Here is a 27,934-nt window from a genome sequence, read left to right on the forward strand (position 1 = left end):
TCTACCTTTGAATGAAATTCCTTAATGGGATATCTAAATAGATGTTACCCTTTATTGGAAAGAGCATATAAGAGCAAAGAGACATTCTCACTGGGCTGTGCTTGTTCCATCTGGCTAATCGTTAGTACCTCTCTATAGCTTATACATATGTACATTATTAATCAGGCTAGTGCACTACGTTGGGATTATAATTTACTAAACTTTTTTTCCTTTGTTTATTTTTTAAGGTTTATCTCAGCTGAAGCAGTGAAGCCTTTGTCTGTAGTGAATTGTGTTGTTGAGACTGATTTGATCCCCATGGCTCTCTCAAACTTTCAATATATGTTGGAGGAAGATGGTACAGAGACTACCAACTACAATTTCCAGACTTTGCAGAGACAGGCAATACACCGATTTATCAGTGGAAGGCCCACCATTAAAGCACAGGTTTGTTAAAGCTTTAATGTAATAGACGTTTCTAGGACTATCAAGAGTGAGTACTTACAACCCACCCTCTCACCTTCCTGTGGAGCCTTCTTTATAATTCTGAAAGCGAGCTTTAAAAGACTTTGAGGGAGTGGGTTGGGTAGGATGAAGTTATCCTTCGTAAACTATATGGAAAATGCAAAAAGGTTTGTTAAAGGGTGATCAAAGCGAGTACGTAAGGGAATTACTTATGTATGTACTGGGATGAGAAAGGAATAATCTAAGTAACGAAGATTATTGGTAAGTAATCCAGACAATGTGACTTCTAAGGTGTTGCCTAGGCACACACTGTTTAAGGTATACCAATATCCACCAAGCACAAATATATATAGGTTGCAGGCTCGGCTTTGGTGCATTTTACTAGCTTCGGCTTCACTGGAGAAAAAGATGTAGGAGAGTAGGATCTGCTTCTTATAGTTACCCCCACTTTTTGCTGATGTTTCACTGTTTTTCGACTTTAGTCTGGCTGGGACTCTGCTATCCAGGCCCCCAGTCTAGCTGCTTCCTCTCTAAAATTAGTGTATGTACTTTAGGTACACCACAGATTGGATTCTGGGGTACCCTTATAAGTCCCTAGTAAATGGTATCCTATATACCCAGGGCATAGGTACCCCAGATGCCTCTCAGGAGCTGCAGCATGTATTATGCCAACCCTGATAGACCACTCAAAATGACACAAAAGGTCTGCTACTGCAGCCTGTGTAAGGTGATGTATGTTCCCTATATCTACCTTAAATCACTACACACGTAAACCTATCAGTCACCCCTATGGCAGGCCTGAAGGCAGGGAGCTGGGTTTTGTGTGAGAGGGTGCCCATGCAAGAGCAGAGCCCCTCTGCAGCCTTCGGAATCTATTCTCCGGGGTTGTTCTGTGATGCAGCCAACCATATACTCCTAAGTGTATTATAACCTCGCTGTAAATGCTATTTTTGAGATGGCTGCAAGGAAACATGTCATGTTTAGTGTCAAACACCTTGGAATCATACCTCTCCGCCAGTCCTGGAGGGGGAGGTATGATTCCTCCCTCCTTGAGGGAGTAATATGACTACACCAGTACACCGGGTACCAGATTCACAGAACCCTGGCATCACAAAATGGATGCTGTCAGCCACAGACACGTGTCTGCCCTCCTGCTGCTGGACGAAACTCCGGCAGGGGAGGCTGGACAATAGATTTCCTGTCACAGGGAGGTGTAACCACCTCCCAGACAGGCTTTTGTGTATTGGGGCTGGGTGGGTGCACTCCAAGAGTGCTTTGATGTCTGCACTGGGGGGACATTTGGTGTCCCTGTGCATAGTCCAGTTAAACCGGTTGCAGGGGCTACCAGCCCCTGCTCTGGCACGAAACTGGACAAAGGACATGGGTGTGACCACCCCTCTGTGCTGACCCTCCCATAGGTGGGTCCCCAGAGTTTGTCCCACACCATCCTTGGGTATAAAGTAGGAATCCCTGACTACAGGACTTTAGATTTACCTGTACGAAACTCCGCAACAGAATCCCAGAACTTCAACTATCTGCATTTCGTTGGATGACCGAAGAATCTCCCTTGGAGTAAAGGAGTTATTCCCCTGGAAGGAAGGCACCAAAGACGCATCTTTCAGGATTGCAACTATGCAGCTCCTGAAGGACTCCGAAGACTTTGCAACACAGGAGGTGGGTTTCCAAGATTCCCTGAGGCCGTACCGTGCTCTCAGCAAACCTGAGGTCCAAAGCCCTCGTGGGAGCCTTGCAACCCGAACGACCCCCTGGACACTGTGACCATTTGCAGCAGCATATGCTTCTTGGCGATCCCTGAGGCTGTGCTTTGGGCTACTTGTAGTCCAGACTACGAACAGTGATTCCAGCACAGATTACTGGCGAGTGACCCGTGGGCTGGTATTTAGTGATTCCTCTCGAGGTACCTTCGCGATCCCTTGTCCGTCGACTTGTGGGTCCCTGAGAAGGGTACTGTAACTTTGAGCAGGCTTACATGGTGGCTCCAGATGTGCCCTGACTCTCCATTGCTTGGGAAGTCACCAGGACCTTGCTGGTCCATCCCGAGGCCTTTTTGCTCTCACCTCATGAGTTGCTGTTGCCAAGGCTTGTTAGTCTCCGATCTGGACACTGACCCCCCAGCACACGACATCCTCCGTGGGACAGCTCGCCTGCAAACTCTGGTTGTCGTCGACGTCTCCTGGTCCCCATGGCAGCGGCGCCAAGCTTCACCTCATCGCACCTGAAACACCTGACATTAGTGGGCATTGGTCTATCATGCCCCTGGTCACCCTGAAGTGGCCCAGACTCTGTCCCCTCTGCTTTCAGGTTCTTCACAGCTCCGATCCAGGCTTGGATCACACAGGACACTTTTCCTTTCCACTGCAGCAGCTATTTGCAGCAACTTGCCATTGAAAACAGTGATGATTCCCGACACCATTTGGCACCTATGCTCCCGGCTTCCCTGGGTGATGTAACACGAGTACTCCGGTGCTCACATGGGTGCTGGCCTTAGAACATTCTAAGTCTAAAAGGTAAGTAAGTAAGTAAGTAAGTAATTTATTATTATGCGTGATTAATTAAAACCGTTGCATACATTAAATAATAATCTTTAAAAACAACAATCACTCTCACAAAAGTGTGACCAATTTTAAAATGGTTAACTATTACAAAGAAAGTAACTAGCTTTAAAATGATCCAGACTGTATCTTACATAAAGCCATATAAAATGTGGTTGCTGTTTGTCAGGTTAAAAAGTCTATCTCATATAGGATATGTTTATTGAGCAATCCGCCCTCAGAATCGGGGTTCCCTCGCCACTGAAATTGTTTGAGGCAGTAAAAACAGCTTCAAGATGACACTGGGAAAGTGGTCCTGATGATCTGCTTAAGTTATTAAGGGTAATTTTCTAAGCTGACTAGATTAGTTCCGGGGACCATCATACGGTGAATGTACAAGGGCAGTAGAGATACATTTTTTTAGTCTCTGTTCAGTGAGATCAAGGAATTTTATAAGGCGGCAGTTCAACTGTGCTAAGGTTGGATTAAAGCACAAGATTACCGCCTGTCTGCAGGACCTGATACCGTGTAGGTTAAAGGATGGTTTTAGTAAATTTTTCCTTAGGTCTTTTAACTTGTCACAGATACAAATGATGTGAACGAGGTTTCGACTCCACAAGCACATAGCCTGCATTGCTGGTCTCCTCCTCTACGTTCCCAAGGTGGTAAAAATGAGCTGATTGAGCCGACTCCCAAGCGAAGTTTCAGAAGTTTTTCTTTAGTTGTTATCTTTATTCCTGCGCTTCGGTAAGATTGAGGTTTACCAGCTTCGTAGTTATTGAGCACAACCCATCCATGGGCCTGTTTTGACAGTGCTTCCTTGTCCTCTACAATAGATTTAAGTCTTGTTGACTTTGTTACTAGTTTTTTTAATACAAAGTGAGTCGTTGAAGTTTTCCAAAGGTCTGTCAGACCTCGAGCTTTGATGGAGTCCAGAAGGTATTTGTTCGCAGGTGATTTCCTGGTTTGTGTTAGTTCTTTCTAGAGATGGTTATTTAGCGTACCATTTTCTGCGGCTCTGATTTTATGCCAGCATTTTACATAGGCTCCCATACTCTCTGCCTCTTGGTTTTGCAGTCCAAATTCCAACCGTATTTTGGCCGGGGAAACCTATTTAGGGAGCTGAAATATTGCTCGATAAGAGGTTGCTATTATGCCGTTTAAGATTGCTACATCTCTTCCTCTTATTGGCTCACTAGCGTAAGTGATCGTGGGCTGCAATTTGGCTTGCAGGACTTTTAAGAAAGGATCTTAAGACAGGTCCGGTAACATTTTCTTCAAGGGTTTGAGAGCCAAATAGGTCATAGTAAATGTAAATGTAAATGTAAATGTGCTGGACTTGTAAAGCGCACAGCTGCCCGTGAGCGTCCCGGCGCTTGCTTAGGGAACCCGTCCTGGTATTCCCCTGTGAGAAACCCCGGCAGGGTGTCCACAAGGTGAAAGCCAGGCATCCCGCCGCGAGGGGCCGTAGTGGAGATTAAGCAAGCTATTGCCCAGAGTCGCAGAGTGTGACCCCGTGAGTTGAGTAGGCACCAGAGCGAGAATTGTCGAGTCCGTGGAATTTTTGGGCCCGAGACCCGCCGAGGCGGGGAATCGAACCCTGGTCCACGGTCGATCTCAGCTTCCGGGTCTGCCGCCTCTAACCACTGAGCCACGCTTCTCCACCCTTCCTTCGTAAGGATTCCAGCTGCGGCTTAAAGGTATTGTTTTGATATAAAAGTATCCCCAGATACTTGTAGCTTGTTACTTGATGTAAGAGTTTCCCATCAAGGTACCAACTTGGTCTAGTCTTCTTGTGGTAGTTTACTGCCATAACTTTAGTTTTAGTGAGATTTATTTTTAAGGCGTTCCGTTTAGAAAAATTGCTAGCCACGTCCAGAAGATGTTGAAGACCAATTGGGGTCCGACTGATCAGTACTAGATCATCAGCGTATAACAAGTTTGTCAATGTCATAACTCCTAACTTCGGGGCATGAGATGAACAGCTGTCCAGTTCCCCTGGTAAGTCTGCTAGGAAGAGGTTAAACAGCAGCGGGGCTAGGACGCACCCCTGTTTTAGATCCTTAGTTGTGGAAATTCTACTTGAAAGGTGCGTTCCGCCACCTAGTCTTATTCTGATCCACCTGTTGGTATACAGGTACCTAAGTTGATCTAAAAGAGAAGTTGGTATCCCCAACTGGCCAGATTATGCCAGAGCTTTGAGCGATCAACGTGGTCGAACGCAGCTGTGTAATCTATAAATTTGAAAGAAACAGGTTAGTATTAGAATCCTTACCTTAAAATATCCCCAGGCGTTAGACAGGATCCGGAAGCTTTTGCGTAGCAGTACCCTTGCGCGTCGGTAGGCGTCGTCTGCGGCTCCGCGTCCGGCATCGGCGGCGCCGGCTTGACGTCGCCGGAGTACTTAGACGCCGCCCTCGTGCGCTGACGTCAGTTCTACTTTTTTCCGCGCCAGCTAGCGCGGATCCGGAGAAGTAGTACCATTTAGTCCATTTTTGAATAAACTTTTTGGATCTTTTTGAACTGTTTTTCGAGTCGTTTGACTCCGACGGTGCCGGTAGGGATGCCCGGGTTCAAACCCTGCGTCGACTGCAACCGACTGATGTCGGTTACCGACCCCCATCGCCGTTGTCTTCATTGTCTGGGCCCCAACCACGACGACAGATCCCGCTCCGACTGCCGGGCCCTGATGTCGAAAGCTAGACGGGAGCGGTCCCGCAAGCGACTCGAGCTCCGGCAGTCGGTCCCGCGCCGCTCGAGGTCCCGGTCCCGGAGGAGGTCGAGGGACCGGTCGCGGGGTCGGAGTCATCATAGCTCCGGGTGTCATCACCGGTCTTCGGGCTCAAGGTCCTCAGGTAAGAGGCACGAGAGGTCGGGAAGGCGTCATCGCTCTTCCGACCCCCCCCCCGACGCTCAAACGACGCGGCCAGGGGTTCGGGTGACACCGCCCATGCGGCTCCACCAGAGTCGCGGGCATCGCGGCCTGCTCCATACCCGCCGGTCCCTGGGCAGGACGAGACGTCGGAGGAGTTCGAGGCCTACCTCATGGCCATGAGGTCGCTCGCTCCTCCGTCGGGTCCCGCGGCGCCTTCGGGCCCAGCGGCCCCGACTGGGGGTCCTAGCGGGTCAGGTGCTTCGGCCCCGGCGCCACCTGCGACTTCGGTCCCGGCGCCGCAGGTCCCCGCTGGATCCGACCTCGCCGGCGTCGACCCCTATGGTGTCGCCTCCGGGCGACGCCGTCCCCGATCCCACCCGCGATTCGGTTCCGGCACCGGAGCGGCGCAGCTGGGCGCCGCTTGGAGATTTTTACTTCAATGAACCGGCCCCATCCTTTGAACCTGAATATCAGGAGATGGGTGACGTGGGGGATTGGGAGGGGTCTGAGGATCCTCTGGCACAAGAGTGTCAGTCTCAACAGGACTGGACAGGTAAGCTAGGGGAGGCCAGTGGTCAGGACACTTCGCCAGACACTGGTTTTGTCTCCCCTCCTACCGTGACTACGGAGGAGGGGGATACCTATAGTGTGGTGCTGACGCAGGTTGTCAAGGCCTTGGGCCTGGAGCTCCCCGTCGCGGCCGTTAGGACTAACCTCCTCACTGAGGTCCTTAAACCGCAGGCAAGCTCGGCTGAGCCTCTATTGCCGTTTAATGAGGCCTTTTCAGACGTTCTTCTGGGCACTTGGTCCAAGTCCGCTACAGGTCAGCCTGTAGATAGGAACGTGGCCACACGCCACCGCCCGGCTCCGGGCGACCCTTGCTTCCTGTCCACCCACCCTACCCCCGAGAGCCTGGTTATCCAGGCCTCTAACTCCCAGACCGCATTCCCGTCGGCTCCCCCCGAACGGGAATCCAAGAGGTATGAGCAATACGGGAAGAAGGTATTCTCCTCCCTGAGTTTAGGGTTGCGGTCAGTCAACACCGCGTGCCTCTTGGGCCGTTACACCCACTCTCTGTGGGACACGGTCACGGACGTGCTGCCACAATGTCCGGAGGAGGTCCGGACTAAACTCGCCCAAACCCTTGCAGAGGGTCGAGATGCGAAACGGTATTCCATCCTGTGTGAGCTGGAACGACGGTGGCGATTCGTCACCATGCCTGGTTGAGGTCCGCCAACTTTTCGGCTGATGTCCAAAACACCCTTATGGACATGTCGTTTGATGGCCGTCGCCTTTTTGGTGACAAGGCAGACCATGCGCTTGAGCGCTTTAAGGACGCCAGGGCTACGGCCAAGTCCTGCGGCTTCTGGGGCTGATGGCCTCCTGCATCCTTCTGGTGAATCAAGCCCGGGGGCGGATGCAGGCTCTGCAGTGGGACCTGAAGTTTCAGTGGGCCCAGCATCAGGGTAACCTGTCTGACCATGTCCTGATCTCGGAGGGCACTGCGAAACAGCTGCAGTGGTGGCTCATGGACCGCGATTGGGTCAGCGGCAGATCCCTCTCCCTACCCCAACCGGAGAACGTAGTTGTGACGGACGCGTCCCTCCAAGGTTGGGGAGGCCACATGGGAGAGGCGGAGATCAGAGGTCTCTGGCGGAGTCCCGGCTCCATATCAACCTTCTGGATCTGCGGGCGATTCGTCTAGCACTGAAGGCATTCCTCCCCTCTGTCCGGGGAAGTGTAGTGCAGGTGTCCACGGACAACACCACGGCCATGTGGTACTCCAACAAACAGGGCGGGGTGGGGTCGTGGACCCTCGGCCAGGAGGTTCTGCTCCTCTGGCAGTGGCTGGAACATCAGGGTGTGACCCTGGTGGTTCAACACCTGGCAGGTTCTCTGAACGCCAGGGCGGACGAACTCAGCCGGCGGTGCGTGATGGATCACGAATGGCGTCTGAACTCGGACGTGGCGCAATGCCTCTTTCTGCAGTGGGGAGAGCCTTGGTTAGATCTATTTGCCACCGAAGAAAACGCGCAATGTCATCAGTTCTGCACGTTGGAATTTCCAAGGCGGCACTCGCTCTGGACGCTTTTCGTCGTGAGTGGAGTTGCGGTCTGTTGTACGCCTATCCGCCTATACCACTTCTACCCAGAGTGCTAAGGAAGATCAAGCGTGACCGGGCCCAAGTCATCCTTGTGGCTCTGGACTGGGCACGAAGGTACTGGTATCCTGAGCTACTCAGCATGTCAGTCGATCCCCAGATTCGTCTCCCTCATCAGGAGGACCTTCTGTCGCAGCAGCAGGGGATGGTCCTCCACCCGAACCTGTCCAGTCTCCACCTCCATGCTTGGAGATTGAGCGGCGACAGTTGAGGCCATTGGACTTGCCTCCTGAAGTCTGTACTGTGATTCTGGCAGCCAGGCGTCCCTCCACAAAGTGGGTATACGCCTGCAGGTGGAACGGATTTGTGGCATGGTGCACAGCAAAGGCTGTGGATCCACTCTCTGCCCCCTTTCTTAGGTTCTCCTCTTCCTTCTTTCTCTTGCCCTCAAGGGCTCTGCTTTGGGCACTATCAAGGGCTACCTTTCTGCCCTTTCCGCCTTCTTAAGGCTACCTGATCAGCCTTCTTTGTTCAAGTCCCCGATTGGAAATAGGTTCTTGAAGGGCATCACTTATATGTTCCCCCCTGTTTCTTTTGTGATGCCTCAGTGGGACTTGAACCTGGTTCTAACTTACCTCATGTGCGCTCCCTTTGAGCCACTTCATAACTGTCCTCTCCGTCTTCTTACCCTTAAGACTGCTTTTCTGGTTGCCATCACCTCTGCCAGGATAGTGAGTGAGCTTCAGGCTCTTTCATCCAAACCTCCTTTCCTTTCTGTTCATCCGGACAAGGTTGTGTTGCGGACGAGACCCTCTTTCCTGCCCAAGGTAGTCACAGTCTTCCACATCGGGCAGTCCATCACCTTGCCCACCTTCTTTCTGCCTCCACATCCTTCAAAAGAGGAAGAGCGTCTCCACCGTCTGGTCCCAAAACGTGCGCTCATACTATCTGGATCGCACACGCCAGTTCTGGGTGGATGACCAACTCTTTGTTGGTTACGTGGGAGCTAAGAAGGGACGGGCGGTGCACAAGCGGACCATCTCTCGGTGGGTTGTGTTGTGCATCAAAGCTTGCTACTCCTTGGCTAAAAAGGAACTTCCTGTTGGGCTGAGGGCCCATTCCACTCAGGCCACGGCGGTTACTACTGCCCTGGGTCGGGGAGTCCCGTTGCAGGACATTTGTCAGGCAGCTACGTGGGCCTCGCTGCACACGTTTGCAAGACACTACTGCCTGGACAGCCAAGTCCGGAGGGATGGCTTCTTTGGCCGTTCCGTCCTCCAGGACTTTCTGGTGTGAGTATTGGTTCGCAGACCCACCACCGGGGTTGGTATTGCTGGGGTATCTATTCTAAGGTAAGGAATCTAATACTAACCTGTTTCTTTCAGATACACAAGTTACTTACCTTCGGTAACGATATATCTGTAAGAAACAGTAGTTAGTATTAGATTCCTTACCGACCCACCCATCCTCGCCGTTCTGCAAACCGATATCTAGGGTTAAGGTTATCCCCTTTCAGGGCCCTAGTTTCATGGCACCAGTGTTGGTTTTTATCATGGCTCTGCGTTTCTGGTGCGGAAAAGCTGTGTATAAGAACTGATGTCAACGCGCGAGGGCGGCGTCTAAGTACTCCGGCGGCGTCATCCCGGCGCCAACGACGACGGACGCGGAGCCGCAGACCTCGCCTACCGACGCGCAAGGGTACTGCTATGCAAACGTTTCCGGATCCAGTCTGAAGCCTGGGGATATTCTAAGGTAAGGAATCTAATACTAACTACTGTTTCTTACAAATATATCGTTACCGAAGGTAAGTAACTTGTGCAGCAGAAATACAAGGGGTATTTGCCCGCCGCGTCCATGAGCATGGTTAAGGCCATGATGTTTGTTGTTGTTCCTTGGCCTTGACAGAATCCTGTTTGTGTTGCAGGGATACTTTTATTCTCTGAGGCCCAATAGCCTATTTCTTCCAAGATAATCCCTGCGTAATATTTAGCCTCAGTGTCTATTAGGGCTATCAGCTGGTAATTGTTTGGAATATACCTCTCACCTTGCTTATATATTGGGCTGATAATGGAGCCTCTCCATGATTCTGGAAGCATGGGAGTTCTTAGTGCATGTCTGAAAACTGGTACCAGTGCGTTGCTCCAGAAGTCAGTGTAGGAGAGTGTGGTCTGCAATCCTATGGTCACCCCATATTTTTGCTTTTTGTTCACTGGTTTACGACTTTCCCTGGCTGTGGGCCTGCTAATCAGACCCACAGCCTAGCTGTTCTCTCTCTAAATTGACAACCATGTACCTTAGGTGCATTTACCAATTGGTACTGGGCCACCTTATCAGTCCCTTTACAGTATACCTTAGGTATCCAGGGCATAGGTGTACCCAGGGCCTACCAGGGGCTGAAGCATGTATTATGCCACCCCTGGCTGGCCATCTAAACAGACACAACTGGCTGCACGACAGCTGGGGCAAGGTGTTGTAATCACCCTTTGCTTTAGGTATAGTTACCTATATCTAAACCTAAAATGGACACATATATTCCTATCAGTCACTCCTATGGAAGGCCTTATCAATCCTGAAGGCAGAGTGCTTGGAATTATGTGAGATGGTGCTCTGGCATGAGCTGAGCCCGTTTGCAGCTTGCGGAACCAAGTCCTAATAGCTGTTCCATGATAACGCTATACCATATACTCTTAAGTGCATTATAATCCTCGCGGTTAAATGCTAACTCTGGTATAACATTATCAAAACATGTCGAGTAAGGTGTCATACGATTTGGAATACTACCCCCTCGCCAATTCTGGCGACGGGGGTAGCATTCCGCCCTTCTAGAGGGACACGACATGTCTGTAACTGAGAACCCCGGTTAAAGTTAACTCGAGCCTTGGCATCACAAAATGGATGCTGCCACCACAGACACAAGTCTGACCTCCTGCTGCTGGAAGTCCTTCCAGCGAGGGAGGCTTGGACAAAGGGTTTCCTGCCTTGGGAGGTGCTAGCACCACCCCAGACAGGATTTTGTGTATTGGGTAGGATAGGCCTGAAAGGAATGAGACATGCCCGGGGCACACAAGGTGTCCTGTGCATACACCGGTTCAAACCAGTTGCTGGGGCATCCCTGCCCCAGCTCTGGCGGGAAACTGGACAAAGGATAGGGGGTGTAGCCACCCCCCTTCCTGGTCCCACCCAGAGGAGGGACCTAGTCAGTAGTGCAGCCCCCTTTAGCAGGATAAAGGTAGGAGCTGGTCCCATTCCAAGTTAGAGTAATCCTGAACTACTCTACAAGAAGAAACTCTGGACTTCGACGTTCTGCTCCACAGAAGACTGAAGAAATCTCCCTTGTGGGCAAGGAGTGTCCACCCTGCACAAGCAGGCACCATCAAGCGTCCAGCGGTTACCCTTTGTCGTTTTCCCCCGAGGATCCAGACTTCAGAGCCCGACGAGACCTGGATTCCCAGACCACTCCGACCTCAACTCACATCTGCAGCAAAGCTGAGACCCGTGGGTGCGACGAGACACGTGGGACCGGCCATCTTGGAAGAAACTGCACTTCGCTTCTAGCACGACTCCCGAGGTAAACTCGACCAAGTGCTTTGGGGACTGAGAAGCCCCAGCCCCGAGCAGCCCCTGCACCGAAGATCAGCCCTCCAGCGTCCACGAGATCTGCGTGGGGCCCTTCTGCTTGTTTGCTGCTCGACGCGTTGTCTGGTCACTTGCCGGCTGGCTAGTGACCTCCTAGACGACGAACCTTTGAATCTTTGCTGCAGGTCTGGTTGCTCCAGACTGGCCCTTGCTCCCTTCCAAAAGAGGGGCACCCCGGACTCTCCTAGTCCGCACCAGACGCTTTCTTCACTCACTGCGTGGGTTGCCTTTGCCAAGGCCTGTTGACGCCGATTCCGGATCCAACACCGCCGACAGCCAGAGCCTGCGTGGGACAGCTCGTGCCTCCATCCTGGTCGTCGATGATACCTCCTGGTCCACGTGGCTGCAGAGTCAAGCGTCCACTCTTCACCTGATCGCGATGACGACATCTGGTTCCACTCCAGTCACTGGCTAGTGACTTTGAACATTGTCCCCTCTGCTTTCAGGTCCTCTTCTTCACCGATCCATCCTTGGATCGCACCGGACATCTTCCTCCTGGTCGCCTGCAGCATCTTTTCTTTCAGGCTCCATTGACTTCAACGCGAGAACCCGACACACTTTGGCACCTATGCACCCGCGGCCCGTGGGTGAGGTAACGAGAGCATTTCGGTGCTCAAGGGTAGTCTAACTGTCCTAGTGTCCAGTTCCACAGTCGTTTTTGTCCTACCTAGTCAGGATTGTCCGTACTCACCTTTAACTTGAACTGTACAGTCCATAGACGTTGTTACGCATCTCGCGTGTGAGTTCACACTCTGCACACGCGTTCCGTGGGCCTCCTATTACTTACCTTGTGTTAGTGTAGCGTGGTCCCAACGATCCTACAGCCTCTGGACAGCTCCATTCTAACTATCGACTTTCACATTCCACTTACTTAGTATATGGTTTGTCGTGCCCCTAGGGCACCATTGTAATTTTGTGCGACTTATCGTATTTTTCCCAAGAGATTGTCATGTGCTTAGCCCTCTGACCTCATAAAGAGTTCAGAGGTGTTTGTTATTAATACATATATTGTTTATTTTCATAACAACCTGTGTGATGTCCTTTCATCTGGTATTCAAGGGGTTATATTGTGGTACAACAGCTGGCTTCACATGCCAAAAGAGTTTAGCCTAAGACTGCTTTGTCCATGCTACCATTAGGATAGCTGGTCTATAAGGTTGACTTGCAACCAATCACCATAAGGGTTGTTAGGACTGATACAAGGTGATCACTAGAACTAGTGAGCATCATATATCAGGCCAACTTCTCACAGTCAGGATCTTGTTTGAACAGCATTGGTGGAATGCCGTTGGGGCTGGGAGCTCCCGCCCGTCTTCCTTTAGCTATTTGCTTTTTTATGGCCAGTGCAGCAAGGCTGTTCTGCTCTTTTGCTTCAATGGGTAGGCAGTTTTGGTCTGAGAAGTCCTTCTCCCGCTGCATCGGCCAAGAGTTACTAATGTTCTCTTTCCTGGAGCAATGATGAGTAGTTGCTTCTTTCTTTGGTTTGGTTATACTAGTGTTGCCTTGGTAGTTGGAAACAGTGCCTAATTTTTAGGTTTTGCCTAGCAAATGCGCACGAAGTGCGCATGCGCTAGAAAAACCTTATGTCTTACAGTGGGGAACAGGGACTCGCCCCCTGCTCCCATTGGCTAGCTCCATAAATGGAGGCTAGCCATTGGGAGACGGCTCTGTCCGTCAATCCCGGACCAGATTCGGGGGCGTTCCCGAGAATTTTTCGCTTTTGGCGACGTCACGCTGCGGTGGGCGGGTTTTTTTTTTTCTCTCAAGCCGTGTTTTGTTTACTCTCGTCCTGCCTTTTGCAGGAGTGGGCTGAGCGATTTATGTTGCCGAGCAGGTAAGTGTGTACCCGTTCCCGTCCCCCCTCCCGCTGTCTAATTTGTTTTTAACTTTGTTCTTGTTTCCGTTAACCCGCCCCCCTCCCCCGTTCCCGCCGGCCCCTCCTCTCGCTGTCCGTGTTCCCCGTTCCCGCCCCCCATACCCGCTGTCCATGTGTGCCCGTTCCCGCCTACCCCCCACCCCCCGCTGTCCGTCATTGTTGTGCCCATTCCCACCCCAATGCTTGTTATTATCGTTTGTGAACAAGTTGCAGGGCGAATACAATACTCAATACCGGAAGAAATGAGGAGAGGTTCAGTTGATGGAAACCTTGGAAAGGACTTGGGGCTAAATCTGCGGGATTTGTCTGAAAGGAAAGTTCGTGTTGTTTCTGCTGCTGGGACTCAGTATTTTACGTTAAACGAGGATGCGGGGACACTGCACGTGAATGACAGGATCGACCGGGAGGAGCTGTGTGCGGAATCAGACAGTTGCTACATCAAATTGCAGACCGTTGTGGAGAATCCCATAAAAATATTTCACGTGGACGTGCACATCCAGGATATTAACGATAACATCCAGAGTTTTTTAAAGAATGCTGTTGATTTAAATATATCCGAGTCCACGTTGCCAGGAAGGCGCATTGCTGTCGGGAATGCCCGAGACCCCGACATTGGCATCAACGCCCTGCAGGGCTATAAGCTGAGCAGTAACCTGCATTTTGTCCTCGAAGAGACAGAAAGCAATGACTGGTACAAATATGCAGAGCTCGTTCTGGAGAAGGGTTTAGACCGAGAAAAACAAAGCCGTCAAGTTTGTATGTGTGTGTATCTGGCCGACAATTTTTTCATTGGCACTATCTGCTCTGGAGAAATAGTGATCCAGGGTACTAAGGCAGACCACGAGGAACTGAAACACCTCATTGTTTCCTGACATTGTTGCATACCATGAAGTATTTTCCCCAATGCAGAGTACACAGCGGGCACAGCGGCCAGGACAGCCCTGGCGCAAGTCTTCACCCGCCCCGTGCCCAGTGTGAGTTCCTGACCCAGCTAGTGCTGTGCTTTTGAGTACCCATGGGCGTACTTTTCTGATTCTAAATGCAGTATTACATTCACATGCGCTAGAAAAACCTTATGTCTTACAGTGGGGAACAGGGACTCGCCCCCTGCTCCCATTGGCTAGCTCCATAAATGGAGGCTAGCCATTGGGAGACGGCTCTGTCCGTCAATCCCGGACCAGATTCGGGGGCGTTCCCGAGAATTGTTCGCTTTTGGCGACGTCACGCTGCGGTGGGCGGGGTTTTTTTTTTTCTCTCAAGCCATGTTTTGTTTACTCTCGTCCTGCCTTTTGCAGGAGTGGGCTGCGCGATTTATGTTGCCGAGCAGGTAAGTGTGTACCCGTTCCCGCCCCCCCTCCCGCTGTCTAATTTGTTTTTAACTTTGTTCGTGTTTCCGTTAACCCGCCCCCCTCCGCCGTTCCCGCCGCCCCCCCCTCTCGCCTTGTTAACTTTGTTCGTGTTTCCGTTAACCCGCCCCCTCCCCCGTTCCCGCCGGCCCCTCCTCTCGCTGTCCGTGTTCCCCGTTCCCGCCCCCCATACCCGCTGTCCGTGTGTGCCCGTTCCCGCCTACCCCCACCCCCCGCTGTCCGTCATTGTTGTGCCCATTCCCACCCCAATGCTTGTTATTATCGTTTGTGAACAAGTTGCAGGGTGAATACAATACTCAATACCGGAAGAAATGAGGAGAGGTTCAGTTGTTGGAAACCTTGGAAAGGACTTGGGGCTAAATCTGCGGGATTTGTCTGAAAGGAAAGTTCGTGTTGTTTCTGCTGCTGGGACTCAGTATTTTACGTTAAACGAGGATGCGGGGACTCTGCACGTGAATGACAGGATCGACCGGGAGGAGCTGTGTGCGGAATCAGACAGTTGCTACATCAAATTGCAGACCGTTGTGGAGAATCCCTTAAAAATATTTCACGTGGACGTGCACATCCAGGATATTAACGATAACATCCCGAGTTTTTTAAAGAATGCTGTTGATTTAAATATATCGGAGTCCACGTTGCCAGGAACGCGCATTGCTGTCGGGAATGCCCTAGACCCCGACATTGGCATCAACGCCCTGCAGGGCTATAAGCTGAGCAGTAACCTGCATTTTGTCCTCGAAGAGACAGAAAGCAATGACGGGTACAAATATGCAGAGCTCGTTCTGGAGAAGGGTTTAGACCGAGAAAAACAAAGCTGTCAAGTTTGTATGTGTGTGTATCTGGCCGACAATATTTTCATTGGCACTAAATGATTTTCTGCTCTGGAGAAATAGTGATCCAGGGTACTAAGGCAGACCACGAGGAACTGAAACACCTCATTGTTTCCTGACATTGTTGCATACCATGGAGTATTTTCCCCAATGCAGAGTACACAGCGGGCACAGCGGCCAGGACAGCCCTGGCGCAAGTCTTCACCCGCCCCGTGCCCAGTGTGAGTTCCTGACCCAGCTAGTGCTGTGCTTTTGAGTACCCATGGGCGTACTTTTCTGATTCTAAATGCAGTATTACATTCACATATAGAAAAGGTACAATAACAATCCTATATTTAGCAAGTCAATGACAACGGGCGGAAGGACACCTGAGGTCAAAGAGGACTCCAGGCTTCTACAACACAATAATAAGAGAAATAAAGTGAGGACGCAGACCTCCACCCCCCCTCCCCTTCCCATAGCAGCTCCTTAAACTGGGGTAACCCGTCCCCAGCCTGGCTAAGAAAGAACAGCTCCACGAGGCAGTGTAAATGTCAGACGATGCGCTATATAAAAACTGTCTATCCACTCCTTTCTCCCCGTCCACCACCAGTGTTCAGACCCTGCCTCCTCCCACAGACATTGCAGCCTCTCCTGGGAGCAGCTCTTGCTCCTACTAATGGACGTTAATGGGTTTCTCCTCCAGGTGGCGCCTGCATTAGCCCAGCCTGAGCTCTCTGATGGCCGCAGAAATCAGCCAAGGAAAGCGTTTTCCTTCAGAGCCACGGTCCCTGGTTCGATCCGGGGTATTTGCTAACAGATAACACCTCCGTGGCATCTTTATGGAAGGGGGGGGGGAGTTGGTGTTGTTTACTCATTGCACAGGCCCTATGTATTGTACTCTCTAGGGGCTCGCAGTGTGTGGATGGGGGCTCGCAGTGTGGGGGGGGGCTCGCAGTGTGTGGGGGGGCTCTGTGTAAGTGTGTTGGGGGCTCTGTGTGGGTGTGTGTGGGGGGGCTCTGGGTGGGTGTGTGTGTGGGGGGCTCTGTGTGGGTGTGTGTGTGGGGGGGCCCTGTGTGTGTGTGTGGGGAGGCTCTGTGTGGAGGGGCTCTGTGTGGGGGGGCTCTCTGTGGGTGTGTGTGTGTGGCATTTGCGAGAGATTAGGCTATTGCCATTGTAAATGACAATGCCATTTATTTATCTGTTTTCAAAACGAACACATAAATAAAAATGTTGTCATTTACAATGCCAATAGCTCTAACTTTTACAAAGGCAAACCCGTTGCATTGTAAATGCTTGTTGGTTTGAGTCATTGAAGTGATTAAACAGATATTCATTCCTGACCGCTTCTATGATGTTAGAGTTGATGCCAAGATGGTTCGATCTCTGTAATTTATTGACTGTCTGCCAAACTTTGGCGCTGTTTTTCTGTTTTGCATCATGGAGAAGTTTCACCCATATTTCGTCGCTCTTTGCTCTTCTAGTTTCCCATCTCGTCTTATTTAATGATTTTTTACCTTCGCGGAGGGAACTTTGCAGTAACAAATTGTTTGGAAATTTGCGGAGTTGTTTTAGTGTGTGATTTATAAACTGCTTCAATTTTTTGGATACTGGACTTTTTGCCATTTTTCTAGGAATATATAAAGCATTCCTCCGTTTCAAACCTTGTCTGCTTAAAAATGTTTCTCTAAGTGTTTTTACAAAGTTGCCCCAGCATTCCAAAGGCTCCGCTGCCGGCTCCCCCTCTTGTTTGTACAGGTCTTTGGCGATGGATGTTATTTCCTCTATGTTTGCGGAATTACACCTTATTCTTTTGAGATTGATGGTTTCAGTTTGCACAATTGTTTTACTGACTGGCAGTGTCTGGCTTGAGCTTGCTTTAAGACTTAGTTCTTGTGGCATATGGTTACTGAGATCTTTATTGCCTATCTCGAAGGTGGCAATATGATAGTATAATGTTAAGGTTGTGAAGATATAGTCTAGGTGGGACAATGCTATGGCTGAATGATACGTAGCCCTGTTCCCATGATGCACTGGGCCAGGGACAGACTAATTTGCATATAGCCAGGTTCTGAGCTGGGATGGGGCAGTGAGATAAATAACGGTGATGGATCAAGCCCTGATCTTTGGACTGGGTAAGAGTGGTCTGCTTAATTCAGACACTCTGTTCATCACCACCCCCTTTTCTGTATCGTTTTTGGCCACTATAGGTGTGGCAGGGTATACTCAGACATGAGTCCCTTTCTCACTGCTCCATCAGGATTCAAGCAAGCCGGGCCGAAGAGGCTGAAATGCCAGAAACCGGTACCCGGTAGCTTGTCTCCTTTCTGGTGAAGAATTGGCTTGGTAGTTTGGTCTGCCCTGTTCCCATGATGCACTGGGCCAGGGACAGACTAATTTGCATATAGCCAGGTTCTGAGCTGGGATGGGGCAGTGAGATAAATAACGGTGATGGATCAAGCCCTGATCTTTGGACTGGGTAAGAGTGGTCTGCTTAATTCAGACACTCTGTTCATCACCACCCCCTTTTCTGTATCGTTTTTGGCCACTATAGGTGTGGCAGGGTATACTCAGACATGAGTCCCTTTCTCACTGCTCCATCAGGATTCAAGCAAGCCGGGCCGAAGAGGCTGAAATGCCAGAAACCGGTCCCCGGTAGCTTGTCTCCTTTCTGGTGAAGAATTGGCTTGGTAGTTTGGTCTGCCCTGTTCCCATGATGCACTGGGCCAGGGACAGACTAATTTGCATATAGCCAGGTTCTGAGCTGGGATGGGGCAGTGAGATAAATAACGGTGATGGATCAAGCCCTGATCTTTGGACTGGGTAAGAGTGGTCTGCTTAATTCAGACACTCTGTTCATCACCACCCCCTTTTCTGTATCGTTTTTGGCCACTATAGGTGTGGCAGGGTATACTCAGACATGAGTCCCTTTCTCACTGCTCCATCAGGATTCAAGCAAGCCGGGCCGAAGAGGCTGAAATGCCAGAAACCGGTCCCCGGTAGCTTGTCTCCTTTCTGGTGAAGAATTGGCTTGGTAGTTTGGTCTGCCCTGTTCCCATGATGCACTGGGCCAGGGACAGACTAATTTGCATATAGCCAGGTTCTGAGCTGGGATGGGGCAGTGAGATAAATAACGGTGATGGATCAAGCCCTGATCTTTGGACTGGGTAAGAGTGGTCTGCTTAATTCAGACACTCTGTTCATCACCACCCCCTTTTCTGTATCGTTTTTGGCCACTATAGGTGTGGCAGGGTATACTCAGACATGAGTCCCTTTCTCACTGCTCCATCAGGATTCAAGCAAGCCGGGCCGAAGAGGCTGAAATGCCAGAAACCGGTCCCCGGTAGCTTGTCTCCTTTCTGGTGAAGAATTGGCTTGGTAGTTTGGTCTGCCCTGTTCCCATGATGCACTGGGCCAGGGACAGACTAATTTGCATATAGCCAGGTTCTGAGCTGGGATGGGGCAGTGAGATAAATAACGGTGATGGATCAAGCCCTGATCTTTGGACTGGGTAAGAGTGGTCTGCTTAATTCAGACACTCTGTTCATCACCACCCCCTTTTCTGTATCGTTTTTGGCCACTATAGGTGTGGCAGGGTATACTCAGACATGAGTCCCTTTCTCACTGCTCCATCAGGATTCAAGCAAGCCGGGCCGAAGAGGCTGAAATGCCAGAAACCGGTCCCCGGTAGCTTGTCTCCTTTCTGGTGAAGAATTGGCTTGGTAGTTTGGTCTGCCCTGTTCCCATGATGCACTGGGCCAGGGACAGACTAATTTGCATATAGCCAGGTTCTGAGCTGGGATGGGGCAGTGAGATAAATAACGGTGATGGATCAAGCCCTGATCTTTGGATTGGGTAAGAGTGGTCTGCTTAATTCAGACACTCTGTTCATCACCACCCCCTTTTCTGTATCGTTTTTGGCCACTATAGGTGTGGCAGGGTATACTCAGACATGAGTCCCTTTCTCACTGCTCCATCAGGATTCAAGCAAGCCGGGCCGAAGAGGCTGAAATGCCAGAAACCGGTCCCCGGTAGCTTGTCTCCTTTCTGGTGAAGAATTGGCTTGGTAGTTTGGTCTGCCCTGTTCCCATGATGCACTGGGCCAGGGACAGACTAATTTGCATATAGCCAGGTTCTGAGCTGGGATGGGGCAGTGAGATAAATAACGGTGATGGATCAAGCCCTGATCTTTGGACTGGGTAAGAGTGGTCTGCTTAATTCAGACACTCTGTTCATCACCACCCCCTTTTCTGTATCGTTTTTGGCCACTATAGGTGTGGCAGGGTATACTCAGACATGAGTCCCTTTCTCACTGCTCCATCAGGATTCAAGCAAGCCGGGCCGAAGAGGCTGAAATGCCAGAAACCGGTCCCCGGTAGCTTGTCTCCTTTCTGGTGAAGAATTGGCTTGGTAGTTTGGTCTGCCCTGTTCCCATGATGCACTGGGCCAGGGACAGACTAATTTGCATATAGCCAGGTTCTGAGCTGGGATGGGGCAGTGAGATAAATAACGGTGATGGATCAAGCCCTGATCTTTGGACTGGGTAAGAGTGGTCTGCTTAATTCAGACACTCTGTTCATCACCACCCCCTTTTCTGTATCGTTTTTGGCCACTATAGGTGTGGCAGGGTATACTCAGACATGAGTCCCTTTCTCACTGCTCCATCAGGATTCAAGCAAGCCGGGCCGAAGAGGCTGAAATGCCAGAAACCGGTCCCCGGTAGCTTGTCTCCTTTCTGGTGAAGAATTGGCTTGGTAGTTTGGTCTGCCCTGTTCCCATGATGCACTGGGCCAGGGACAGACTAATTTGCATATAGCCAGGTTCTGAGCTGGGATGGGGCAGTGAGATAAATAACGGTGATGGATCAAGCCCTGATCTTTGGACTGGGTAAGAGTGGTCTGCTTAATTCAGACACTCTGTTCATCACCACCCCCTTTTCTGTATCGTTTTTGGCCACTATAGGTGTGGCAGGGTATACTCAGACATGAGTCCCTTTCTCACTGCTCCATCAGGATTCAAGCAAGCCGGGCCGAAGAGGCTGAAATGCCAGAAACCGGACCCCGGTAGCTTGTCTCCTTTCTGGTGAAGAATTGGCTTGGTAGTTTGGTCTGCCCTGTTCCCATGATGCACTGGGCCAGGGACAGACTAATTTGCATATAGCCAGGTTCTGAGCTGGGATGGGGCAGTGAGATAAATAACGGTGATGGATCAAGCCCTGATCTTTGGACTGGGTAAGAGTGGTCTGCTTAATTCAGACACTCTGTTCATCACCACCCCCTTTTCTGTATCGTTTTTGGCCACTATAGGTGTGGCAGGGTATACTCAGACATGAGTCCCTTTCTCACTGCTCCATCAGGATTCAAGCAAGCCGGGCCGAAGAGGCTGAAATGCCAGAAACCGGTCCCCGGTAGCTTGTCTCCTTTCTGGTGAAGAATTGGCTTGGTAGTTTGGTCTGCCCTGTTCCCATGATGCACTGGGCCAGGGACAGACTAATTTGCATATAGCCAGGTTCTGAGCTGGGATGGGGCAGTGAGATAAATAACGGTGATGGATCAAGCCCTGATCTTTGGACTGGGTAAGAGTGGTCTGCTTAATTCAGACACTCTGTTCATCACCACCCCCTTTTCTGTATCGTTTTTGGCCACTATAGGTGTGGCAGGGTATACTCAGACATGAGTCCCTTTCTCACTGCTCCATCAGGATTCAAGCAAGCCGGGCCGAAGAGGCTGAAATGCCAGAAACCGGTCCCCGGTAGCTTGTCTCCTTTCTGGTGAAGAATTGGCTTGGTAGTTTGGTCTGCCCTGTTCCCATGATGCACTGGGCCAGGGACAGACTAATTTGCATATAGCCAGGTTCTGAGCTGGGATGGGGCAGTGAGATAAATAACGGTGATGGATCAAGCCCTGATCTTTGGACTGGGTAAGAGTGGTCTGCTTAATTCAGACACTCTGTTCATCACCACCCCCTTTTCTGTATCGTGAATGATACGTAGCAGCTGGTGGAGTATTGTCCTTAAAACGGCCATTTACGGCTCTCATATTCAAGTACTCCAACTCCTGAAGCAGGTATTTCGCACTTCGCGCTGGGTTGGTGACTGAGTCGGGCTTGGGTCGGAATACCCCACGCTGCAGATAGATCCTGGATTTGATCGGCGTCTTGAGTGTTTCCTAAGAGATGCATGTTAAAATCACCAGCAAGGATGATGTGGACTGTTCCTTCCTCGTCCATCAATCTTTTTAACTCCGTTGCAACTCCTTTACTGCTTGTAGCTTTTGTTTTGGATGAACATAGATGTTTGTTATTATTATTACTTCCTCTGGGCACTGGTTAATCTTAAGCGATATTTTTATAGCCTGAATGCAACTTGGAGGTGATAATTGAATATTCTTTAAATCGGTCTTACCTATTTCTGTTATAGAGGTTAAGAGCAATAAGCCGCCCTAACGACAGCCAAAAACAGACTCCTTTGTTGCCAGAAGTAGATGAGAGATGAGGCTCTGCAGTTCAAAGGACTTATCTTCCCAAGTTTCCTGGAGCAGGATTATATCAAAAGATTTCAGGTAGTTTAGAAACTCATGGTCGCTTGTTTTGGAAGCTAAGCCATTAATATTCCAGACACATATTTTAAGGCTCAAACAAGGAAGGGCACCTGCCCTATAATTTTAGAAAGAAGGCCTACAAGAGGTCCAAACCACTTTAGATTACACTCTGAACCCTAGGTGGATATCTATAGAATGAATAAACACATATGTATTATCAAACCTATTTATTAGGAATTCATTTTTGCATTTTCATTTTATATTTTAGTAGTATGAACAAACATGTTCAAAAAGGACAATTATGCATATACAATGATAAAATATTAGAAAAAGGGATTAATTCCTATTTATAGCCCATACTCCCACAACACAGCCACCAACACACAGACACAATCATTCACACATCATACAACACTTCACATGATAGCCACAGATGCATAGGATGGATTGGGGACAGATGACATGGAGTCCCGGATGGTTTAGTAGGTTCCAAAGGTGGAACAGACGCCGACGCGCGTTTCGGTATATAGCCCAGCACGGGCTACACCTTCATCAGGGCAGAGGTGAGGAGGTGGGAGGGAGGGCCACAGGGGAGAGAAGATTTTCTGTAGGGACGACATATTTAAAATAACATTTGTTTAGAAAACATCAAGATTTTCTATAGGGTCGACATATTCCAAACAACGTTTGTTTAGAGAACATCCAAGGTGGGGTTCAGAGTTTAAAAAAAAATCATAAGAGTACATTTTAGAAATAGCACAAAATAACAACGACATCCAGGAGTTCCAAAGACTAGTTAGGCACATACGGACATTCGACTTAGACTACAAGAAAATACAGTTTACATATAAGAACTCACACATTCCTAGTAAATGAACAAGCCAATTTAGAAAAGTATATATATACCTTAAAATTGGAGTGGGAAATTAGACGAGCTGTGGTTCCCTGCTCGCTAGGTAGCTATAGACCCAATTCACCATAAAGATTAGCTAGATGGTACAAAACAGATAACTGTGGGTTAGGGGGTTATCCCAGGGGGATTCATTCACAGGACCTGCTAGCTAAGAGACTCACTCATACCATAGCAAGCCTAGTAGGCTTCAGGGAATCTGATGTCCACGGGGTGAAGAGATTCAAGTTCTGGTCCCCAATTCTAGATGTCAGGGATTTAACGGTGCTACAAACAGAAAAACAGGGGAACCAACTTGAAAAATGAAGGCAAGGTTCTAAGACACGGAGACACTGCTCACCAAGACTAGAAAATATGGCTGGTGTAGGCGTAAGGTGGACCTACCAAGGGAGATAGTTATTTCAATATTTCCAATCTGACTTCTTCGTTGGATTAATATGCGGGACAGCAGAAGATCTCGACCATGTTATCAAAGGGATGGCTGAAATAATAAAGTGAAAGGCTAAGTGGGGTACTTTGCAAAGATAGTTGCTATGCAGCTATTCTCCCCATATTAGCATGCTGGCTAAACTCCAGATTAACTACGCGCTAAGTGATCCGAATTAGAGTGTACAGAACTTACCAAATTCGGTGGAAACAAACGGGAGAGCGCTTGACTTCCTTGTACGATAATGGCCGGAGCGATCGGGAGTGAGGTCACCTGGGGATTGAAGGATACAGTTTAGGAAAATAGTATGGGGACCCCATTTTGTGCTGGATTAGGAGTAACTTAATTAAGAATGAAGGTGCCGACTAGGTGGAATGTCCGACATTATACGGTCCGTGGACAAGCATGGGGGACCTACCGAAATAGGCGGATGCAGAGAGGTTAACACAGGCTCCCTTAAGCACTCACGGCGGGGGCGGCAGGTCGGATGTGATGACACCTAACAGACAAAAAATATATACATAGCTAGTGGTGGTTTTTAAACGTCTAGTAGCGTCGCAGGGGGTACAGTGATCAGTTACCGCCAAATGCGGGAGCAGAAAATATACAAAGTTAGTGATGGCTCTTAAACGTCTAGTAGCGTCGCAGGGGGTACAGTGATTAGTTACCGCCAAATGCGGGGGCAGGGGCAGAGTGATGCGAAAGAGGCTCTCTTACCGCAACAGATGACGGAAAACGCTTCTCCGGCTGGCCGTACGGGACACACACTCAGGGCTGAGCGGGTGACGGAGCTCGCACAGGGAGACCTATTTGTATGGTCGCCGAGTGTATGACCCCCGGCGAGACGTTGCGGGATTTCAGAAGAGGTCATAGAAGGCAGATAAGCGCCATAGAAACAAGGACCCTCAGAATGGCTCCAAAGGCGCGCCCATGTTGGAATGGATTGGTTAGTTACTGGGAAGGCACCCGGTCTGATGCAAGCACACGATAAGAAACACAAGTAATGAGACAGAAGAGATAAAAAAAACAGAATTTAAGCAATCAAAGAATTAATACACATGATGTTAACAAACAGATAAGAGCAGCGACAGATAACTGCCCCTGCCCCCGCATTCGGCGGTAACTAATCACTGTACCCCCTGCGACGCTACTAGACGTTTAAGAGCCATCACTAACTATGTATATTTTTTGCTCCCGCATTCTTGCTGTCACACCCGACTAGCTATACTTGTTGAGCGGGTTTGGTACTTTATGTTTTGAAATTTTTTTTGGGTGTTGTGCCCAGTTCCTTGTGCCTAGTCTACTTGTGTCTGTCTCTGCCTCTAATCTTGGACAATATTTATTTATTTATTTATTTTGTTTTCTTGTAAAGCGCAGGAATTCGATCTCCGAAGAGATATCTCCGCGCTGTGTTGTTTTGAAGATAGGTGAGAGCAGGAGGATTGTAGACATAGACAATAAAGGTTCCTTGAGAACCTAGAGGTCCTAGATAGGCCGCTGGGCAGGTGGTTGCTGGGCATGCAGGTTTGATTTGGTTTATTAAAGTTATTTGCGCGGAGTTCACACCAAGCAGGGTTGCGGGGTATATGTTGCTAGTAAGGGGAGGGGAGGAAGGGAAAGGAGGGGATCTGTAAAGAGAGTACTGACTCACCTCCCAATAACCACTTCCTCCTCCAAATCCACCTCGCAGTGTCATCCTGTACCCTCCAGTCCTCCAGAGCACCAAGTCCCCAGTCCTCCTATGCCCTCAACCTTGGCTCAACTTCAGCTCGCCAAGCTCGTGTCGCTCCAAAGCCTCGTGACGGTGGTGAGCCGATTCGGCAGCTCACAGTGGCCACAGCAGTGACCACAGCTGCTGGACCTGCCGACCTGGCAACTTACTTCAAAGCACAGACCTGAGCCGCATCTGAGCTGTACCCAGCCTCACTCACTCCGGCCTCACCCCCATGCCAGCCCGGCCACGATCCGCTGGGCTCAGACTCAGGGCTCAAGGAGCTGAAAGTAGGAGCCGAAGGAAAGCGAAAGGAGGAGTTGAAAGGAGCTGAATGGGCTTAGGTTCAGAGGGGGCTTTGGAGGGTTAGGAAAGTCGTAGGGAGGGGGGTCAAGGCCAAGGCTGAATGCGCCGTAGCTGTATGCGCAGTCACCGCCCGTAGCCTGCAGCCCGTAGTCTGCATTCAGCTACCCGCTGAGCGCCGCTGTGCGCTGCCTCCGCTGCCTGCCTTCCGCTGAAGATCTGCCTGGCTTCCGCCTTCCGTAATCCGTCCGACAGATGAGAAGTCTAAAAGGGTTTGCTCCAAGTCCTCTCCGAAGTGTCCCTAATCTTTGAAATTCTAACCGCGACTTACCCATACGATTGTACGGAGCTTGCAGCTGCATGCATCCCCCATGGGTCCCGTGTGTCACTATCTTGGGGTCCCAGCGATTCTACGTGCTCTAGGCACTGTGTCTAGTCAAGTCGGGGTTCTTATACCACTTTCTTAATATATGGTTTGGTCTCCCCCTGGGGCCCATTGTATATTGTGCTATTTACTTATGTTCTAGCATGTTGATATTGTGTATCTTGCTCTCTATTCGCATACAGAGGTTAGTAGAGCGTCGTTTAGTAATAAATGCATATATTTTATATATACCTTGTGTGGTTCTCCTTTGATTTGGTCATTCAAGAGGTTATAATATGGTAAACCAGGCTGCTTTGCACTTCTTCAAGACTTAGCCTGAAGGCTGCTCTCCATAGCTACCACTAGGATAGCTTTCAATAAAGGTTGTCTTAAACCTATTCATCAATAAGGGTTGTTTGGACTGGTGCAAGGTGCCCACTATAACTAGTGGACAGCATATACCAGGCCAACTTCTGACATTGGTGTGCAGCGGTTGGATTCAAGCTTGCTATTGCTTTACCAGATAATCTCATTGAGTAACTAACTGAAATCCACTATAGGTACTTAGGTACATATAAAACAAGTCTAGAATAATGTAAGTTCTACTGAACTTTGAGCTGTGTAAGTCATGGGTCTAGCACACCCTTTCTCCAACTCAAGAGAGAGTTTAGTAGTCCCAGTAGGTTAGGTAGGTGCTTACACCACTTAACACTAGTATGTCTTCAAGAGCTGAGGCCAGTTGCTCCATGCTATCTAAGTACAACCATGTCCTATTTCAAGAATTGAGGAACAGGTGTGCATCTTGGAAACTTAAGACAGAGAAAAATCCTAGAGCTCAACGCCTCATAGAGGTATTGCTTTTAGGTGACATCAGATAGACCCCAGGGTCTAATGAGGCAGGCAGGTTGGGTGGGCAGCAGAAGAGGAAAGGCTAGGAGGTGAACACATCCAAGACCTAGACTCTGAAGCTGACCAGGAGGAACATGATGATTCTAACCTGGAAAATCCAATACTTCCCATAAGTGAGGGAGAAGGCCCACCTGGAAGGGTTAGCAGTCAAGATCTCCCTCTCAGGAGTCTAATCATTGTGGTACTTCTGTAGGGACCTTTGTTTCTCATAGGACTTCTACTTCTTAAATGAGAGAGACTTCCTAAGATAAAAAGTGCAAACTGTTTAAGTTTGAGAAGGCTCAGCTAGAATCAAGAGAGAGCAATTGGCCTTAGATAGGGAATCCCTGGTGCTCCAGAGAGCTTCACAAAGGTTGGGGTAAGTGCCTCATGGTGGCAGCTACAGTGTCTCTAGAGGTAGAGAACATACTCATGACCATAGGAACCTGAACAAGATTGTCCCTCCCTATCAGAGTGGGGATGACACCACAAATGGATTACTGCACTTGTGAGAGCCTGTAAAGTACAGAGGGTCCCTCAGGAGCAGTGCACAGCAATCTTGTGGCTCTCCTTTGCAGACAAAGGCAGAGACAATTTCCTCACTGTTAGAGAACAGGATGCTGATAATTACAAAGTCTTGAAGAGTGCTTGGGTTGATGGGTTTGGCTTAACCACTAAACAATACAGGATTAAGGGCCAGATGTAGGCAGCCCTTTACCGGTCGGAAACGGCCGAAAATACAGATTTTCGGCCGTTTCCGACCGGTAAAGGGCTATGGAGATGTAGGGGCTAAACACACGTACATTTTCGATAATTTTACCGAATCGGTAAATTTACAGAATCGGTAAATTTACCGATTCTGTAAATTTTACCGATTCAGTAAATTTACCATTCGGTAAAAATACCGAAAATGTATTTTGTGATGTAGGTAGCACTTCTAACAATGCTACAGGGCATTTAGAATTCGGTATTTACCATGCAATACAATTGCATGGTAAATTACGAATTCTTGTGTACATGCACATCTGTGCATGTACACCTGTGCCATGTGGCACACAGACATGCCCTAAGGGCATGTATGTGTGCCACATGGCGCAAACGCCAGTTACAGGGGTGCAACAGGGTGTCAAAG

At 49.5% G+C, this 27,934-nt stretch overlaps 1 protein-coding gene across 1 annotated transcript in view; it reads left to right on the plus strand.

Moving 5' to 3' along the window:
• LOC144783414 (E3 ubiquitin-protein ligase rnf213-alpha-like) overlaps positions 1-27,934 on the plus strand; it is a 2,376,820-nt gene that overhangs the window by 2,208,529 nt on the left and 140,357 nt on the right. Inside the window, exon 36 of the mRNA XM_078662402.1 lies at positions 228-426. Within this exon, the coding sequence (XP_078518528.1) occupies positions 228-426 (199 nt within the window). The remainder of the gene's footprint in view (positions 1-227; positions 427-27,934) is intronic.

The sequence above is a fragment of the Lissotriton helveticus genome, chromosome 9 (genome assembly GCF_964261635.1).
Source record: "Lissotriton helveticus chromosome 9, aLisHel1.1, whole genome shotgun sequence".
Classification (NCBI taxonomy): Eukaryota; Metazoa; Chordata; class Amphibia; order Caudata; family Salamandridae; genus Lissotriton; species Lissotriton helveticus.